Source organism: Gracilinanus agilis, chromosome 5 (genome assembly GCF_016433145.1).
Source record: "Gracilinanus agilis isolate LMUSP501 chromosome 5, AgileGrace, whole genome shotgun sequence".
NCBI lineage: Eukaryota > Metazoa > Chordata > Mammalia > Didelphimorphia > Didelphidae > Gracilinanus > Gracilinanus agilis.
In genome coordinates, this window is record NC_058134.1 from 73,648,241 (window position 1) to 73,664,528 (window position 16,288).

At 36.2% G+C, this 16,288-nt stretch overlaps 1 protein-coding gene across 1 annotated transcript in view; it reads left to right on the forward strand.

The window, feature by feature from the left end:
• CCDC7 (coiled-coil domain containing 7) overlaps positions 1-16,288 on the forward strand; it is a 305,131-nt gene that overhangs the window by 210,773 nt on the left and 78,070 nt on the right. The window contains exons 8-9 of the mRNA XM_044678170.1: positions 3,818-3,892; positions 8,320-8,395. Of these exons, the coding sequence (XP_044534105.1) occupies positions 3,818-3,892; positions 8,320-8,395 (151 nt within the window). The remainder of the gene's footprint in view (positions 1-3,817; positions 3,893-8,319; positions 8,396-16,288) is intronic.

Genomic DNA, 16,288 nt, shown 5'->3' on the forward strand with positions numbered 1-16,288 from the left:
AATATAATTAGATTTTGTCAGTTTTGCTAAATTATAAGTCTTATTCCCTAGAAGTCTTTAGCTGTATTATCCAGAGAGCCTCCTCAAGTGACTTGGAACCTAGAAGTGGTCAGAGAAATATTTTCATAAACCTGCCCAGATCCATGCACAGATGCTTGAGAGATGCATAGGAGGTGCCTGCCAGACACCTGAAGGTCACAAACACTGCCTAAGGACCCGACACTCCTAAAGCTACAGCTATTTTGGATTTCCTTCCTTATTTGTTTGCTTTATTAATTCTCTGTTTGCTGTAGAACAGTTCCCTATTCTGCAAGCTGATTGTCATTTCTGCTTGGACTGATACTGATTTGGGAATTGTTTTAAAAAATTGTGAAAATATCCATAGTTTCAAAGTAAGGAATTGTGGGTAGTAGAAGAAGCTAAAACCAATACATTTTGTGTATAGTTCTTTTATCTTTTTCTCTATTTGTATTGCAACTCCTGTCCTGTCTGAAATTTTTCTTTATTGCTAAAACAGCAGGGAAAGTCCTATCTGTTAGGGTGGGTTTGCATGAAATAGCTAACCTAAAGAAGAGCTTTTCTGGTTACTAACTCCCAGCAACAAGCCTGTCCAATTGAAGGATACAACCTGCCCTTTGTGTTTTGTAACACCCCGGCCCCCCAGTAGTAGTTTTATCCCATCTTGAGGTATCCCATATCCAAACACCTCCTGCCCAAATTGAAAACTTGATAAACTTTGTTCTTTTGTTCTTTTGGTGAGTCTCTGCCTGTGTGTGTGGAAATCTGTTTGCTGGAGGACTCAATAAATCCACATTGGTTCCTAATATTTATGTTAATGGGTTAATGCTAAGAGGAAATGCTGCTTATAGTGACTCTACAGTGAAAAATCAACCCCAATGCACCAAAATCATGTGATTAGGGCTCAGGAAAAGGTAAGTGCAGGGAAGAGTCAGTGTTTGACAAAGGTGGGGACTCAGAAGGTATTTTTTGATTAGGTCAATCTTAAAATTCATATATTCCCAGATAAAAAGGAAGAGCCAAAGGACAGAAGTATATGTCCTTTCTGAAAATAATAGCTTAGAATACTTTCTCAGCAATTTTATCCAGTCACAAAGATTCATAAACTTTCAGGGAATGCTACATTCTGGACCTTTTTTATTGCCTAAGACAGCCAATTCCCAGGTGAGAAGACCTGCTCTGCCCATGCAAGTCAGCACCTTTTCTGGGTCACAGAGGTAGCATATGTCAGAGGCAGGACTTTGACCAGTGCTATCCTGGTGTCAACGCCAGCCCTCTATCCATTATATCACACTGTGCCTCTTGTAGCGTATATAAAAGAAATACCGTATATGACCCTTATCCTTAAAGGGTTTATACTCTCATTGGAAAGATGAAATGAATGCATATGAAGCAGAGGCTAATGTAAGCCTAATACATGTTTGAGAACTTGAGAGATTATAATAGTAACTTAATAATACAAATAACAGTACAATACATAATAATAACTTAATAATAAAAAGAAATTAATACTAAAAAGACAGGATAGATGGTCAACACCAGGATAGTGGTTGGGAGTGTGGTGAGGGCGTTGAAGTAAATAAAGGAGACTCTGGTGGGGCAAAAAGTGTTAACAACTGAGAGATTAAGGTAGCTTCACAGAATAGGTGACACATAAAGTGAGCCTTGAAGGAAGGTGAGGATCCTGAGAGGCAGAGAGGAGAAGTATGCTTTAGGCCTGGAGCACAGAGGCAAGAAATTAAATGTCAAGTCCAGGTGAAAATGATTCGTTTTACTAGAATGTAGAGTGTCTGAGGAAGAGTAATGTTAAATAAAATCATAACGACAGAAACAAACCACACTGTGGAGGACCTTAACTGGCAGGCTGAGGAGTTTTATTTTAAACAACAGGCAATAATGAGTCATTACTTATTTGTTTTAGCATGGGAATGGCATGGTAAAACCTCTATTTTAGGATATTTGTTCTGACAGTTGTGTAGGGCAGTGATGGGCAAACTTTTTAAAGAGGGGCCAAAGGAAAGGAAATGTTCATCTGTCAGTCTGTTTCTAAGGCAACGCTTTCTAAGTTTCATTGTATTGTTTCCTACTCATTGTATTCATCAGATGAGGAATAATATCGTGAGGCTGGATAGAACATTTCAGGGGGCTGCATCTGGCCCCCTGGCCATAGTTTGCCCATCACTGGTGGAGGGGATGGATTGGAGACAGGAGAGACTGAAAACAAGGCAACCAATAATGGAGAAGTTAGGTGGCCCAGATGTTTGAGCATCAGGCCTGGACACCGTTCAAAATAGTAGCTGTGTGACCCTGGGAAAGTCACTTCACTTCTGTTTGCCTCAGTTTTTCCTCATCTATAAAATGAAGATAACAATAGTACCTTCTTCCAAGGGTTGTTGTGAGGATCAAAAGAGATAATAATAATAATAATAAAGCACTTTGTGCCACCGTGCCTGGCACATAGTAAGTGCTATAGAATGTTAGCTAGTATTATTCATTCGAAGGCTATTATCATCGTCAAGGTCAGAGATGGTGAACAAGGAGGGTGGCTTAGGGAGTGGAAAGAAAGGGGGCATATATGGGATGTAGATTTGCTTAAGAAGGCTTGACAGTGGATTAGAGCTAGATGGTGGATGGAGTGGAGAGTTGAGGAAATTTCAAACCTGGGTGACTGGAAGGATAATGATGTGCGCAGTAGACATCAAGAAATGTGGAGGACTTGTTTTAGGGCAAAAGGATTTGGGGTATTTGGCCTATTGAGTTTGGGATGACAATGAGACATTCAGTTACAACATCCAATAGATAATTGGAGTGGAATTCAGAGAGAGTTGAGTGCTCAGTATGTACATTTGGGAATGATCTCTATAAGGATGATATTGATCTCATTGAAACTGATAAGATACTAGTGTAGAAAAGTAGAGAGAGTAGAGCAATGGACCCAGAACAGAGCCTTGGGGGATAATAGTTAGGGATCAGGAGATGAAGGATCATGATCCAGCAAATGAGTCTGTAGGGAGATTTCAGGCAGTACAATCAAGGAAGGGAGTCCAGTGTCACAGAAGCCATGGCACATTTTCTAGGGCATCATTTGCTTTTTTTTTATCTTTTTCTCTTCCTCTTTATCTGTTTAGCCAAATACTAACATTCTTCAAGGGCTTAACTTCTCTATGAAACTTCTCTTCTCTATATAGTCAATTAGGATCTCTTAGACACTCAAACATATATTAGTTTTTGCTTCATATGCATTACTCTTGTCTTTGCAATGAGAATGTAAACTCTTTGAGGATAAGGACTATATATTTATTTCTTTTACATGCCCTTGTAAGGCAAGTCTCTTAATTTCCCAGTGTTCTGAGTACCTCTCTAAAGCTATCAGTCTGTAGATTTTAAAATTAATATTCAGTATCTCCAAAGTTTAATATTTATAAAGATTTATTAATATTTAACTAGAGAGCTAGAGAACACAGGTACTGCTCACCACTCAATTCATGTGGAAGAGAAAGAGCATGGCAGAGTGAACCCAAACTATATACAGACCACATAACAATGCACAAATACGAAAGGCAAAAGGAATTGTGGGTAATACAGAAAGGAATTTTGGGCAATGCAGTTCCAGGGGGTTCAAGATTTTCCAACTATACAAGTTACAGAGAAGATGCTGACCTGCATTGGCAGAGGAGGTTTCCTAACCTGGGAGTTTCCTGTACCAATAAGATCACATCTATTCCCTATCCCTATGATTATTACTCTTAGGAAATTGTAAAAAGTAGTAAAATGAAAATTTCATTTCATTTTCTTCCAGATTTTGCTGCAACTAATGAAAATGATGAGTTCATAGAACATATCATGGACATTGCAAATAAAGTGTTTTTATCAGGTGAGTTAAAAAATGATCCTTACTTTCTGACTTAGAATTGTTACAAATATCAGTTCTAAAGCAACAGAGTGGTAAGGGTGAGGCTGTTGGAGTTAAGTGTCTTGTCCAGGGAGTGACTGAACTCCAGACCTGGCATTCTATCTACTGAGCGACCTAGCTGCCGCTATCAGATGATTTTAAAATTTTGTCACTGAGCTAATTATAGTTCATTGAATATATGTAGCTTAGTAGTTGTTTCAGTTCATTTATTTCACTTGTGTCCTACTTGTTGTGATCCCATTTGGAGTTTTCTTGGCAAAGATCCTGGAGTGGTTTACCATTTCCTTTTCCAACCGATTTTACAGTTGAAGAAACTGAGACAAATAGGGTTGAGTGACTTACTCAAGGTCACACAGCTTGTAAATGTCTGAGGACAGGTTTGAATCTAAGAGGGTGAGTCTTCCTGACTCCAGGCCCAGTTTGTCTATGTACTATGGCACCACCTGTCTGACCTAGTTTTGTGGTTTACTACCATTTCAATGAAAATAATTATAATAACATTAATAATAACTCATCTATATATAGTATTTTATAGTTTAATGAATAGCTCAGTAAGATAGGTAGAAATTAAATTTAGTAAAAAATAACTGACCTTGAAAAAACTGACCTTTAGAAAGTCATGCCACAGTACCTTTTAAGTTATTTTTGTGAAACAATATAATTATGAACCCTGGAAGTTAAAATACTAGCTCTGCCATTAACTAGGTTGTGAGAGCTTAAGCAAGTTAAATAATAATTCTGAGCCTTAGTTTCCTAATTTGTAATATGTGGAGCTTGAATTTATATGGCATTCTTGATCAAGGTATATAAGTTTCCCTTTTTGGCCTCTTGGGACCTGTCCTGCTTTGAGATTCTATAAGTCTGTTCATCAAAGAATATGAAAATAATGACAATAAATAATACCAAACCAATATATGGGTTCAAGTCTTGGTTGTATCACTTACTAGTTTAGGGACTTTTGACCAGTCACTTAAAAACTGAGCCCCAGTTTCCTCATCTATTCCTTAATGATAATAATACTTGCCCAGACTATCCTATAGGGATGTTGTGAGACTCGAAACAGACTATTTGTAACATGTTTTTCTACAAATTCTTTCCTATTCAATATTTAGTAAAACATGTAATCATTGAGTTTCAGAGTTGGTATAGACCCAGGTGGATTACATTAAGAGAACATCTAATCTAACCTATATCTGATCATGAATCTTCTGCAAAGTAGTCATCCAGAGTCTTTGGATCTTCTTTGGTCTTTTAGGTTTCAAATATATCTATTTATATTCTCTCTTAGACCACTTCTCTCCATCTTGTTCATAAGGATATCATGAAGGTCAGAGGGTGAGTGAAGAATGCAAGTCTTTGACACAAGCCTTGCTTGAGCTCTCTGGATATTACCTCTATAGCATTTTCTTGATATAACAATCTAATCACTCTGTCAGAAAGAAATGAAGTTAAGTCAAGCAAGTGTTGTTATTGATGAATCCACATTTACTCATAGCTATTGCCATTTCCCTTTTCAAGGACTGTAAATTGGCCCAGTTGATCAAGTTCTTTGCGGATTAAAGGAAAAGGCACATTCCCTAAAAGTATGGAATCACTTAATGGAGATAACTGAGCAATGATCTATAGGCATTTGAATCACATTTGACTCAGACCTCTTGGCACTGGGGTCCATTGTTGTCTCCTCTAACTGAGACTGCTATAAACCATTCAGGGCAGAGGCTGGAATGTGATGACTATATTCTCATTTGCTTCTCTCTCATAGCTTCCATAGAAGTATCTGTCAGGGCAGCACCCACTGTTTCAGGACTGGCTCAGGAATCTGTGGGTAGCCTAAGATCAAAGAGTTATAAGTAATTAGCAAAATCAAGATTTGAATCAGTAGTTAGCGAAATTGAATTGGACTTCAAATCTAGTGCTCTAGCTTCAAAGCTAGTGCTCTAGCAAGGTTCAAGATTTTAGATCAGGCAGAAAGGTTAGGTCAGCCAAGTACTAGACAATATAAGGGGAAGAGAAAATAGATAGATCAGAAAACTAGGCATGGGGTGGTTAGACACTGAATTTAAGCCAAGGCAAAGACAGGATCATTAGTTGCTATATGTAAGTTGTTGCTCTGAAGACAGAAACTATTGGATTTCTGAGTTTTTGTTTTGTTTTGTTTTAAATCCTTGGCTACCTAGGACTAGAGTTGATAGAGGGTATATCTAAGAATAATTCTCTGGCCATTTAAAGGTTAAAGTTAAAGTTTGAAAACTAGGAATCATTCTAATTTGCCCAAGACCCTTAAGCATCATAGCAAAGGCAGAGCTCCACATTCTTTGCCTGGATTTGAGGCTCATGGAGGGTTTTGTATTTCTAGCAAGTCCTCTGGTTCAGGGGGTCAGGTTTGTGAAGATACCTCTTTCTTTTCAACCTAATATGTATCAGGCCAGATCCCTAATTCCTTCTGCTGATTAGCATTCACCCATGTATCCAGTCTGTCGCCACATGTATAGCCCCTCCTCTCTAGTCACACAGACATCTACCTTCCTGGTATAAGCCTTCACTTCAAGCCTAGACTATCGCTATAGTATTCACCTGTTGAATCTTCCTTCCTGGGATTTTCCCTACTTCAGTTCATTTTTCACTGAGCTACTAAACTGATCTCCAAAAAGTACAGGTCTGATATGTCACCCCTTAATGAATAAACCCAAGTGACTCTCTCTTATCTAGAATTAAATACAATGGGCAGCTAGGTAGCACAGCAGATAGATTATAGGGCCTACAGTCAGGAAGACATGAGTTCAAATCCAGACTCAGACTCTTACTACTTATGTGACTGTATGTGGTAAGTCAGAGTTTGTCTCAGTTTCTTCATCTCTAAAATGAGCTGAAGGAAGAAATGGCAAATTGCCAGGAAAATGCCAAATGAGGTCTTGAAGAATTGACATGACTGAAATAACTGAACAAATTATAATATCCTCTGTTTGAGTTTTCAAACCCTTCATGATTTGACCCCTTACTAAGTTTCCAGTTTTTAATAGTTTTCTCTCTTCTACATATTCTATAATCCAGCAGTACTGACTTTCTTATTGTTCCTTCCAAATGACAGTCTTTTCCCAGACTCTTCACCTTTCTCCCCCATGCCTGGAATGCTCTCTTTCATCACCTCTGTCCCCTGGCTTTTCTAGCTTCTTTCAAGACTAAGCTCGAATTTCACCTTCTTCAAGAGGCCTTTCCTGGTCTCCCTCATTGCTTATATCTTCCCCAAGAGATGACAGTCCATTACCTAGCATATATTTTACATACTTTTTTATATGTTGATTCCCCATTAGAATGGAGCTTCTTGAGGACAGGGCCCATGCCTTAGTCTTTCTTTGTAATCCCAATGCTTATCACAGTACCCAACACACTTTTTGATTATTGACAGAATACAGCCCAATGTCCAATATGAACTACCAAAGCCCCCCACCAGAGGTCTTCAATCTCCCAGGAAGACATTGATCTGAGCACAGTGTGTGCAGGTAAAACCCAGGGGAGGTGCATACACACACTCCCATAGAGTATAACATGGAATGTTATCCTTAATAGGATTCCCATCCTACTAAGTGGGGAGATGCTGATGCCAATTGTCTTGCATAAACATTGGTTAAGTTAGAATTCACGTGAGGTTAGTGCGACTCCCTAGCATTTTCCATCTCAAGGGAAGAGTGGTAGGAATGAAGAGCTCTGGAGAGACTTCATTTGTTTGTGTCTGAGGGATTATTAAAGGAAACTATGAAATCTGTTCAAGACAGAGAAATCACTGGGGAGATCTGCTGCTGAGTTTATTCATCCTCAAATCTGCTGGCTACCATGTACCTGAGAATATCATCTGACAGCTCTTTCTCCTTTGACTAGGGAAGAGCATCTAGAGAAAGAATATAGGATCTTGAAAGAATGAGTCTTATTAAAAGCTGAAATTTTGGATCTTCCTGTTCCTTCTCCTTTAAAAAGGCACCAATCAATCAACAGATGTTTATTAAGTGCCTACTATGTGCTAGGTAGGCACTGTACATTTTAATTTAGTTTTTTAATTACTTGATACATTGAGAATTTCAATCAGTAGTCTTGGATGCCAGAGAGATTTCTTTTAAAAGACATACTGATCTTTCAATATCAAACAGAGTAAGACTTTAATAACCTTCTGGACTTTCTCCTTAAGACATATCAAGATTAGATTAGCCATAAGGATTCCTTAATGAATATCTTTTTTGCATTTGTATCCACAGTATCTTCTCTGTCCACATGCCTATTTTTGCTCATTTTGACTTCAAATGAGCTCTGTGCAGAATTCAACCCCTGCTTCTCATGTTAAATAATACATTTATTATATCTTTAAACTTTTTTGGTTGTCATTATTTCCCCTTCAGAAAATAATGAAACAAAGGATCTTCAGTTTCAAGAAATGTTTAAAATATTTGAAAAACAGGCAAATAAGTTGCAACGGTAAGCTTTAAATATTAAAGTAGCTAAAACATTTTATGCCTTGTAACTATAACTGTATTTGTAGCATCTTTCTTATTTTGTTGTAGATTAAATAAACCTCATAATAAAAAAAAAACATGAACAGCAACAAAAAAAAACCAAACCATAACCTCTTCAGATCCTTTATGATTGTATAAATATAACTTCTAGCTAGTTGTACTTAATGTATTTAAATCATTATTTTTGTGTACCTTAATACATCTAGAGAGGCTTCTCTAAATGCACATTTTATAGTTGTAATTTTCTAATGGTGGAATTATTAACATTTATTAACATGCCACAGATTATAGATGTAGGACCTCAGAGAAAAACAAAACTCCAACTTTTATTTGCCTTGCTACTAGCCATGCATAAATATTTTCTCAACCTAATCAATAAGTTTTAAAATTTTAATTAATTTTGCTAATTAAATGAGTGTGAAGTGTTATTTCCTGATTGTTTTAATGTGTACTCATTTACTTTATTGGTGAAGTTGATTGTATTTCAATGTTTATTTACTTTTTTTCTCCTCTGAAGCTGTTTATATCCTTTGACTATTTTCATGAACATGAATAGTAGTTTGCTTTTCATGCTAGGGTCAATAGAAAGCTGTTAAAACTTTTGAGCAGGGCAGTAGCATGCTTAGGGCCGTATTTCAGGAACTTGGCAGCTATGTGGAAGATGGATAGAAGACAGAAGAGACTAAAGGCAAGGAGACTATTTAGAAGACCATTGCAATCGTCCACAAGAGGGAAGATAAGGGCTTGAACTAGAACCATAGCCTTGAGAATAGAGAGAAAGGGATAAATATAGGAGATATTGTGTAAATAGAATGGAAAAAACAAACAAACAAACTTGGCAACTGATTGGATGTGCTGGATGAGAGAGAGTAGAGAATTAATGATGACTGAGATTGAAAAAGGGAAATGAATGGTCTTAGGGAGAAGAATAATAAATTGTGTTTTGGAAAAAATTAATGTTGAGGTATCTATGAGTTATCTTGATAAGAGAGGTATATCAGGGAATTAAACATGTAGGCCAGCCACCCAGGAGAGAGAAGAGAATTCAAAATGTAGACTTGGGAGTCATTTGCCTAGTGATAATAATTAAATCAATGGGATTTAATGAAATCACTAGAGAAAAAAGAGAGAGGAGGGTGTAGAAAAGGCCTCTGGGATATACTCACACATAAGAGATGGATCATTTATAATGATCTTGCAAAAGGTGATGGGAAGAATTGGTCAAACAGGAGAAGAATCAGGAAATAGAAGTGTCATAAACACCAAAAGACAGAGTATGGGTCAACAATGTTAAATACTTCAAGAATTCAAGAAGTGTGAGAAGTTAGAAAACATTGAGAAAACTATCCATGAGAATTGATGGGATAGGACACATGACAAGAAAATTCTTTTAGAGTGGGTATCCCAGTGGATTTCTATCTCAGGTTCAAAGTATTTGAGTCTTTAATAGACAAAATACCCACTTCAAAGAACATGCATTCAATGAAATGTCATAGAAAGAACAGCAGCAAGAAAATATTTCCACCATAAACCTGTGGTTTTTTGTGGGAGAATTCATAGCTAAACAAAGTCTAGAGAGGATCACAGAAAATAAAATGGAAAATAAAATTGAAAAGTTCTTTGCTCAAATAAAATCAAAGTAGTTAAAATTAGAAGGGAGATAATTGGGAAAAATTTTTGTCACAAATTTCTAACAATATTTAATATCCAAAATATATTATCAATATTTGAACAAATATGCCAATATTATAGTTTGATGACTCAAAATGTAATAATAACAGCCATTTTCTAATGGATAAATGTTCAAAGGATATGAATAGATAGTTATCAAAGGAAGAAATCCAAGCTTTCAATAATAATATAAGGAAGGAATATTCTAAATTAATTAATTAAATAAACTTTAAAAATATAAAGAAGGGAAAGAATTTGGAACTCAAAACTTAAAAAAATAAATGTTAAAAATTATTTTTATATGTAATGGGGAAAAATAAAATATTATCTTAAAAAAGGAAATAACTTAAAGTTTATTTTGTGGCAATTTATGGCAAATGAAAAGGAATCCTAAGAGTAGTGGAGGAACTTGATTTTCTTTCATGCATGTCTGATAATTAAAGACCGTATTCTCATTTTAAAAATATGAAAGGGGGCAGCTGGATTGGGGTCCAGGCCTAGAGACGGGAGGTCCTAGGTTCAAATCTGACCTCAGACCCTTCCTAGCTGTGTGACCCTGAGCAAGTCACTTACCCCCCATTGCCTAGCCCTTACCACTCTTCTGCCTTGGAACCAAATACATAGTATTGATTCTAAGGTGGAAGGTAAGGGTTTAAAATAATAAAAAATATGAAAAAATGCTTCAAATCACTCATAACTAAGGAAATGAAAATTAAAACAACTGAGATTCTACCTCATATCTACCAGACTGGCAAGGAAGCCAAAAAAATGAAAATGACAATTGTGGGAGAGACTGTGGGATGACAAACTCTCCACACTGGTGTTGCTGCTAATTGGTCTGGCTATTCTGAAAAACAGCTTGGAACTGTGACTCCCAAATCTATACATACTTTTGGATCCAGAGACACTGATACTAGGCCTGCTCCCCCAAAGGTATCAAAGAAACAGGAAAATATGTAACATAAATTTACAGTAGCTCTTTTTGTAGTGTTAAAGAATGGGGAACTAAGGGAATGCTTATCCACTGGTGAACAGATGAACAAATGAGGGCATAAGTAGTTTAGCCCTGATAGTATCATGAAATGAGACTTTTGTAGGCCATTCAGCCATTAACAAAAGGAGCTTTATTTAACTGTAGCAGTGGGAGGAGGCATCAATGACATCTTGAGTTGATTCAGCTGTAGCTGAATTCAGCCATATCTCTGAGTTTCCCATCATAATCCATCTGCCAAACCTAAGATAATATCTGGAACTCCTTGTGGATGTTTTGTGCACAGATGACCTGAATCATTAGCCCCAATGCCCAAACAAGGATTGTTTAAATACATTAAAAAAAAGAAGAAGAAAAGAAAAACAGCTCTATGTTACATGGGAATGGTGGTAGAACCATTAGAACATTGCTACATCACATAATTTAATGGAATATTATTGTGATGGAAGAAATAATTAAAGAGATTATTTCAGATACAATCAAGAAGACTTGAAAATTGAACAGAACCCGGAAACAGTTTCTACAGTTAAATATTATAAAGAAAAAGCAACTTTGAAAGTCTTAAGAACTCTGATTAATGCAGTGAACCAGCTCTTATTCCAAAAAAGCTAATGATAAAATGCATCACCTTTCTCCTGGCAGAGAGATGAAGAAATCAAGGTAACAGAATGAGATCTACATTTTCACTCATGGCCAGCATGAGAGTTATCTTGCATTTTGCTTGACTATACTTATATGATACAAGGAATTTATTTTATTTTTCTTTTAGTTTAGAAGGAGAGGGATTAGCAATAGGATTACCACAGTGAAAAATGAAAAGAGAAAAGGGTCGATGAAACATTTAAAAATGCATAAAAGAAAGCAGAATGAAGGTCATTGGAAAATGCAGACAAGCAGATCAACTTCATAGCTATAATATGTTGAATTTATCATAGTCTTAAAGAAAAAAAAGCAAACTGTTCATGTGACCAATTCATGGCTTTGTGTATGATCATTTTTTCTTTTTTTAGTTTTGTATGGAAATGTTAGCTGGGTTGCAATTTAAAAGCTTAAAAACCACAACCAACAAAAAGACTTTGGAGAAAAGATGCTGCAATTTTTTTTAAAGAGAAGAAAGTAGAGTCCAGTGGGGTTGACATATAACAACCATTCAGGAAAGGCTTAGACTGGATTCCTTTTAAAAGGGAATAAATTGCTGAAGACCATGAGAGCTATCTTCCTAGTTTGAGAAGAGACAAAACTATTCTGAGATCAAAACTGATGGCAGTTTCCTCTGCAGCAGCAATTTTCAAATCTTTCTGGCAAGAGTGTGCCCAGGAGAGATGAAAATGGCTGCAACTGCTATTCCTTCCCTTTTTGTTTTATTATTGCCTCATACAGCCAGCAATATTCTTTCATTTTAAAATTTTGTTTACTGGTGATTTGTATTATAATGATGATGATAGATAATTTTTATTATCTCTTAAATTAGTAGACAAGGGAGGAAAAGGAATGTATTATTGACTACATCAGATTCTACTAGCTACTAGCTACTAGCTACAAACCTTCCAGTTTGACAATCAGGAGATTGCCTCAGGGCAGAAACAAATATGGCAGAGTAGCAGGGAGGAGTACCAGTGAGATCCCTGTGAAAACTCCTAAACTGATCAAGAATATTAATTCTTAATTAAATAATTAACACACCCAGACAGAATATTAAAGAGGAAATTCATTACAAGTCACACACTGTCACTCTTCCAGCTCAATGTGGTATAGAGAGATAGGCAGAGAGGTCTGTGGATTCTAGGGACTGAGTCTGATCATTAGCACTCATGGGGCACTGCAGTACAGGGAGAAGTTGTGTATCAAGGCAAGAGGAGGTTTCAGATCCATACAAGGACAATAAGAATGCATTCCGACTGGTAGTCTTGTTGCCCTTTTCAGAGTCCTGGGTCACAGTTCCAGGGGAGTTTGTGAAGAGAATCTGTGCCTAGAGGTAGCAATCCCTAGCCTAGCCTATACAAACAACAGTGAGGTAGCTCTGACCCCAAGAGCAGAGCAAGGTCTCAGTTCTAGCTTCTAACCCAGTCTAAAGTTTACAGAGGAATAACCATGTCAGAAACTTAGAGAGCTAAGACAAAGGGACAGCATTCAGACTTTTCCCTGGATCAGGAAGCCTGGACTATCCCTAAGATTCTAGAAAAACATAGTACATGATATTTTATGAAAGTAGTAAGATGACCAACTCAGACTTTCCCTCCAAAAGTACACAGAACCCAGACTTAACATAAAGTCTGAAGTCAGAAAGCAGGCTAGAAAAATGATCAAAAAGAATCTTATCATAAAAAGCCAATATGGTGAAAGAATGTACTAGACACAGCCAAGTGGAAGGAAATGGCTCCTAACCATTTATGAGCAAAGTCTCAAAAACACAGCTTGGGCATAAATTTAGCTAGAATTTCCAAAAGAGATGAAGCAAGATTTTTTAAATAAAAAGCTGACATATTTTTAATATATGGAATAGTGTTAGAGGAAAAATTGGAAAAGAAATAAGAGCTATTGAAGAAAGAACTGGTAAGTCAATTAATAGTTCAGCAGAGGAAGCACAAAACCCTTACTTAAGCAGCAAACTACCTGAAAGTTAGGATGAACCAAAGAAAAGCCAATTATTTCCTAAAATACTAAGAAATAATAAAATCAAAAGATTGGAAAGAATAGAAGAATAAAGTATCTCACAGTAAAAACAACTGGCCTAGAAAGCAGAAGGAGAAAAATTTAAGAATCAGTGGGCTATCTGAAATTAATGACCAAAATAAAAATCTTAGATAGCATATTTCAAGAAATCATAAACTGTCCAGATCTTGAAGAACTAAGGAATCAAACAATAAGTATTTACTAAACCCTAGGCACCGTTCTAAGGGATGAAAGTACAAATAGAAATAGAAAGAAAGACAATCTTCCTTTAATGAAGAAAGCTGAAAATATAAAAAGGAATGGCAAATCGGAGCTGGGGTGGGGTAGGGAAAGAAATTATAGAGAATGTCCAATAGTGTTGGCAGTCTAGAAACTAATAAAGAGATGGTGGGCCTGGGGTGGGGGCCTCCTTAAATTGGAAGTTCTGGGATGAACCAACCAAATAGAGAGAGAGATCATAGGAGGAGAGAATACTTCTAGTGTGAAAAAACACATAAGAGGTAGCCCAGGAATGGAGTGTGCTTTCAGGGTGAAAAGATTTTTGTGGCATAATAGACAAAATCTTGTGGAGATAAGTTAGCAGTGCAATCTCATAGCAGATTGCTTCTCCAGTGTCTAGAAAATCCTGGAGTTTGTCCTCGAGGCTGCAGATGTAAAATCTCATGTCAAAGTACCTCCGTCCTTTTTTCACAAATGTCACTAGCTAATTACCCCACTCTTGTAGTGCTCAAGAGACAAAATGGAAATAGAAAGAAATCTATAGCTTCCAGGTCAAAGAAAAATTACTGTAAGCAATTGAAAGAATTCAAATACCAAGGAACTATAGTCAGACTCACACATGATTTAGCAGCCACCATCACTGAGTGGAGATCTTGGACTGTGCTATTTCAGAAGGCAAAGAATATAGATTTACCATGAAGAATAAATTAGATGATAGAGTGATTCTAATTAGAAGGCCTGGTTGGTTCTCTTATGTCTTGATCTTAAAAGAAGAATGAAAAAAAAAGAATAGTACACTAGGGAGAAAAAGAAAAGGAAGGTTAGGGAAAAATTGTTCTCTGCAAGTAGAAGTCTATAAGTCTATATTTTTCCCCTTACTACATGTAAAAACAATTTAAAAACATATTTAGGACTTAAAGCAGATTCTTTCCCTTTTTCTGACCCTCCCATTCTCTCTGCCTCCCCTTTTCCCTGAGATGGTAAGTAATCTGATATAGATTTTACATGTGTAATAATGTAAAACATTTTTCTTCATTAGTCATTTTGTGGAAAATATCTCAAATGAAAAAAGAAGAAAGGAAATGGAATATATAGTATGGTTCATTTTGCATTCAGACTCCTTCAGGTCTTTCTCAGAGGGTGAATGGCATTTTTCATCATGAGTCTCTGGGATTGTCTCAGATCGTTACATTGCTGGGAATGACTAGGTCATATTCAAAGTTCATAAAAAATTATTGTTGTGAACTGTGTACAGTATTCTGATCTGATCACCTCACTTTGCATTAGTTCATATAAGTCTTTCCAGTTTTTCCAAAGTCACCCTTTCTTTTGGCTCATCATTTTTTATAGCACAATAGTATTCTATCACAATCATATGTTCACAACTTGTTCAAACCATTGGCCAACTGATAGACAACCCCTCAATTTCTAATTCTTTGCTACCACAAAAAGAACTGCAATAAATATTTTTGTATAAATATATGCTTTCCCTTTTAAATTTATTTTTAATTATTATTATTTATTTATTACACATTATAGAGTTGGCAAGCAATTCAATCTGGTTTAACCATGTATTGTCACCCAAAACATATTTCCATATTATTCATTTTTGTAAGGTGTTTTATAAAATCAAAACTCCAAAACATATACCTGAATACTCAAGTGATAAATCATATGTTTTGACCTGCATTCTGACTCCAATAGTTCTTTCTTTGGAGGTGGATAGCATTCTTTGTCATAAATCCCTCAGAGTTATTCTGAATTGTTGTATAGCTGAGAGTAGCCAAGTCTATCACAGTTGATCATTCCACAGTATTACTATATACAATGTTGTCCTGGTTCTGCTTATTTCAATCTGCTTTCCCCTTTCTTTTAAGATCTCTTTGGGATCCAGATCTAATAATGGTATTGTTGGATCACAAGGATACGCACAGTTTTATGTCCTCTGGGCAAAGTTCAAGATTGTTCTCCAGAATGGTTGGATCAGTTCACAACTTCACCAATGATGCATTTTTCTGAACTTTTCTGCATTCTCTCCTTCTAAGGATTTTTACTTCTAAATTGAATAAATATTATTTCATCTACAGCATAATAATTTAGGATAAAGCAATAATCATTTCGTACATGGTAAAAGAATTATGGAGTCAAAAAACAAGATTAAACATTAAGTATTTCAAAGTCACTATTGCATATTATTAAGGCCATTAGATGGTGTAAAGTATAAAGGGCTAGGCATAGAGTAAGGAAATTTCTTTTCCTGAGTTCAAATTTGATCTCACATACTTCCTAGTGAGATAACTG